This window comes from Microtus ochrogaster, unplaced genomic scaffold, assembly GCF_000317375.1.
Source record: "Microtus ochrogaster isolate Prairie Vole_2 unplaced genomic scaffold, MicOch1.0 UNK35, whole genome shotgun sequence".
Taxonomy (NCBI): domain Eukaryota; kingdom Metazoa; phylum Chordata; class Mammalia; order Rodentia; family Cricetidae; genus Microtus; species Microtus ochrogaster.
The window spans coordinates 1,328,449-1,332,019 of NW_004949133.1; the positions used below are offsets into that span (position 1 = coordinate 1,328,449).

Here is a 3,571-nt window from a genome sequence, read left to right on the forward strand (position 1 = left end):
ACCACACAATGATCATACCATAGCAACAAGCACACATGGTCATGCCACTGTACAAAGCACACATGATCATAACACCACACACAAGCACACATGATCATATTACCCCCACACAAATTTATTTGAAAGAATTATTAATAACTTATTGTATACAAAGTAAATATGTTCTGCCTTGTTATGTTGAGTTGAATTTTATCTATAATTTAAAAAAAGTCTTACAGTAGTACTATGTAGTCGATGAATGAATATAAATCAGACTGATGAAAATGGATGGTGGTCATCTACTTATTTATGCCAGAAAGAATTCCCTAAGTTTTAATTTTTTAAATTTTATTTTTATTTTATGTGTATGGCTGATTTGTTTTATGTGTATGTCTGAGGATCACAAACAAGCCAGTGGAAGCCAGACGAGGACATTGCACTCCCTGGAACTAGAGTAGCAGGTGGTTGTGAGCTTCCTTATGGGTGTTGGGAAGTCAACTCAGGTCCTCTGAAAGAGCATCTAGTGCTCTTAACTGCTGCGCCATCTTCGAAGTGTAATGGTGTAAGTTTTCTTTTTTAACTACTGAAACCCCCATCTTCCCCGGGTCCACTTCTAATGCAAAGTATAGTCTTTTTTAGGGCCATTTTCACATCACGGTTCCTCAAACAGTAGATGATGGGATTGAGGAGGGGCACAATGACAGTGTAGAGGACCGACACTACTTTGTTTGAATTGTAGGCATACATGAGCTTCGGACGGGCGTATGTAAAAAGGGTTGTGGAGTAAAAGAGAGTTACAACTGCCAGGTGAGAGGCGCAGGTGGAGAAAGCCTTTTGACGCCCCTGAGCTGATGGGATCTTGAGGATGGCGATGAGGATGGTGACGTAAGATGTCACTACCACACAGAGAGGTACAGCAATGACCATGAGGGCCAAGAAGAAGTCTACCAGTTCAGCCTGAGAGGAATCCTCACAGGAGACATTGAGGAGTGGAGAGATATCACAGAAGTAGTGATTGATACGTGGTGTGCCGCAGTAGCGCAACCGAGCTATGAACACCATCTTAATCATGGCAGTCATGAGCCCACAGAACCAGCAACCCCCAGCCAAGATTCCACAAAGCTGGTTGGTCATAATGACAGGGTAGCGTAATGGATTGCAAATGGCTACATAGCGATCAAAGGCCATGACAGCGAGGAGTATGTACTCGGTGCAGACGAAGGTTACAAAGAAGTAAAGTTGTGTCATGCAACCATTGAAGGAGATGCTCTTGTCCTTGCTGAGGAAGTTGACCAGCATCTTGGGACTGATGACAGTGACATACCACATCTCCAAGAAAGAGAGGTGACTTAGAAAGAAGTACATTGGCTTGTGCAGTTGCCCATCACTGTGGATGGCCAGGATGATGAGAAGGTTCTCTACTAGGGTCAGCAGGTAGGTTACCAGGAAGACAGAGAAGAGCAGTAACTGGAAGGCAGGTCGGGTTAGAAATCCAAGAAGAATAAACTGTGTTGTCGCAGTAAAATTGTCTGCATCCGGAACCTTGATGATCATGGCTTGCTGTGGGCAAAGTCAGTTCCTTCTGTGTCACAAGTAACAACCTGAAATCGATTATACTGATGCCCCACCTCTAGCAATTCATCATAGTGAGAGGTTTCCTGCGTTCATGTCTTTATTTCCTCTCGAATCATGAACTAAAACTAAAACTGTTGAATAGCAATTCACTTTGAGGGTATTTGTATTTTAAACTTTAAAAAATTAGTCCAAAAGGCCTATTTGCCCAAGACCACACAGCAATGAAATCAGACCTCCCATGGCCAAGCTCTGTGCTTTTTCAATATATCACCATTGGGCATAGGGAAGTCTCTTGAGACCACTCATTCACTATGGGCAAAGTTTTCCCATCTATAGCATGGAAAAAGAAGGCAGAAGACTCAATAACTTATTCTCTAGGTGTAAATGTATGATGCCAGACAAATTTTGTGACCCCACTTATCCTTAAAATAAAGACAATTATATTTGTTTAATCAAAAAAATATTACAAAGCTTTAATAGAGCAAAAATTGAGCAATTCCCAGGTTAATAGCAATAGAGGTGATAGGAACATTCACTATCTTCTCAAAGGATAAAGGTGAATGAATAATTTGAAGGCCACTTCCTTCAACTGAATCCACTGTATAGCCATCTTGATGGGCAATTTGGCAAAAATATGTTTAAATTTCACCCTTGTCTTTGTCTAGCTAAATATTAGTTAAATTATTTCTCAGGTAAGAATCATAGGAAGAGATTCATATTTTGTAAACATCAAATAGGATTTAGACTTTATGTTCCCATAAGTTGTTTGATGTTTTTTTTTTTTCCCAAGCTACTGTTCTTAGCCTACATTCAACACACACTGTCATCTTTTTAATTCCATTCCCAAGGATACACCCCGTCCTACCAATAACAAAACTCTGGAAAAAAGACGGTGAAAATGTCAGTTATCATTAATGGAAAAGGGGGAGGAAATTGGACATTTTATGATTGTTAAAAAAGAACTCATCAGCCATTTGGCAGTAATATTATAGAAGACCTTTTCTGTGAGTGTCACTTCTTATCCGGTAATTAAACAAAGCACAGGCTCTCTCTAGGATGGGCTGAGACTTGCTCCAGAACCTCTAGGATTGGAAACAGTTCCTTGTTTCCATCCCTTTTATGACCTATTGGTGTTTTTATTGTTTTTTTTTCCCCCCACAGCGATTCCTGTCCCTCCTTTCTCAACAGCTTTGTTTTTGAGGTCTAAGTATATAGAATGACTCAGGAAAGGCTATTTTCTAAGGAAATGGGCAGAGAGGGGTCGGGGAGGGAGGTAGGGAGAGAGACACACACACACACAGAAAAAGGAAGGGAGAAAGCAAGAAAACGGTTTATTCTATCTAGTCCTCTGTTTTCATTTACATTTCAGATTTAGGATGATAGAAACAGAAGCTTATGCCAAAATGATACATGCTTAGGGAGGAAAACACAGATTGTGATAAAAAAAAAAAAGGAAAAAACTCATAGAACACAACAAATTTAGCCGTTGTTTTCTGCTGGATTATAATTTTTTTAAATTATTTTTACATTTGTTTGTGTGTGTGCGCGCGCGCGCGTGTGTGTGTGTGTGTGTGTGTGTGTGTGCATGTTGAAGTCAGGAAGACTTGCATGAGTTGGTTCCATCTTTTACTGCATGGATACTGGAAATGGAATTTAGGTCATCTGATTTGCTGGCACACATTTTCACTCACAGAACTGTCTCATTGGCCTAGAATAAGGTTTCTTATGCAATACCTGCCCACGCACACACACACAAACACAGAACTGGTCTAGATGACCACAGCCTAATAGTCACTACTAGAACTGTGAGGAGTATAAACAAAGGGAGCTTTAAGAATCCTCCTGAGATTTTTCCTTCATCTTCTTTTCTTCTAATTTCCAAATCCGAGAGGCAAACTAATTCAATATCTTTTAGGTTAGTTCATTTCACTTTCTTTTTTCTTTTATTTCCTTTATTTATTTTTTTTTCCGAGACAGAGGATTTCTCTATGTAACTCTGGCTTTCCTAGAACTCACT

At 39.8% G+C, this 3,571-nt stretch overlaps 1 protein-coding gene across 1 annotated transcript; it reads right to left on the minus strand.

Annotated features, from left to right (window-relative positions):
- Positions 1-555: 555 nt before the first annotated feature.
- LOC101982351 (olfactory receptor 6Y1) lies at positions 556-1,533 on the minus strand. Its single transcript, XM_005368533.1, has one exon. It carries the CDS (start codon positions 1,531-1,533, stop codon positions 556-558), a length of 978 nt encoding a protein of 325 aa, XP_005368590.1.
- Between the last annotated feature and the right edge of the window lie 2,038 nt (positions 1,534-3,571).

What these genes read in the sequence shown, in the direction of transcription:
- LOC101982351 (XM_005368533.1), bottom strand. Translation starts at nt 1,533, where the DNA reads ATGATCATCAAGGTTCCGGATGCAGACAATTTTACTGCGACAACACAG.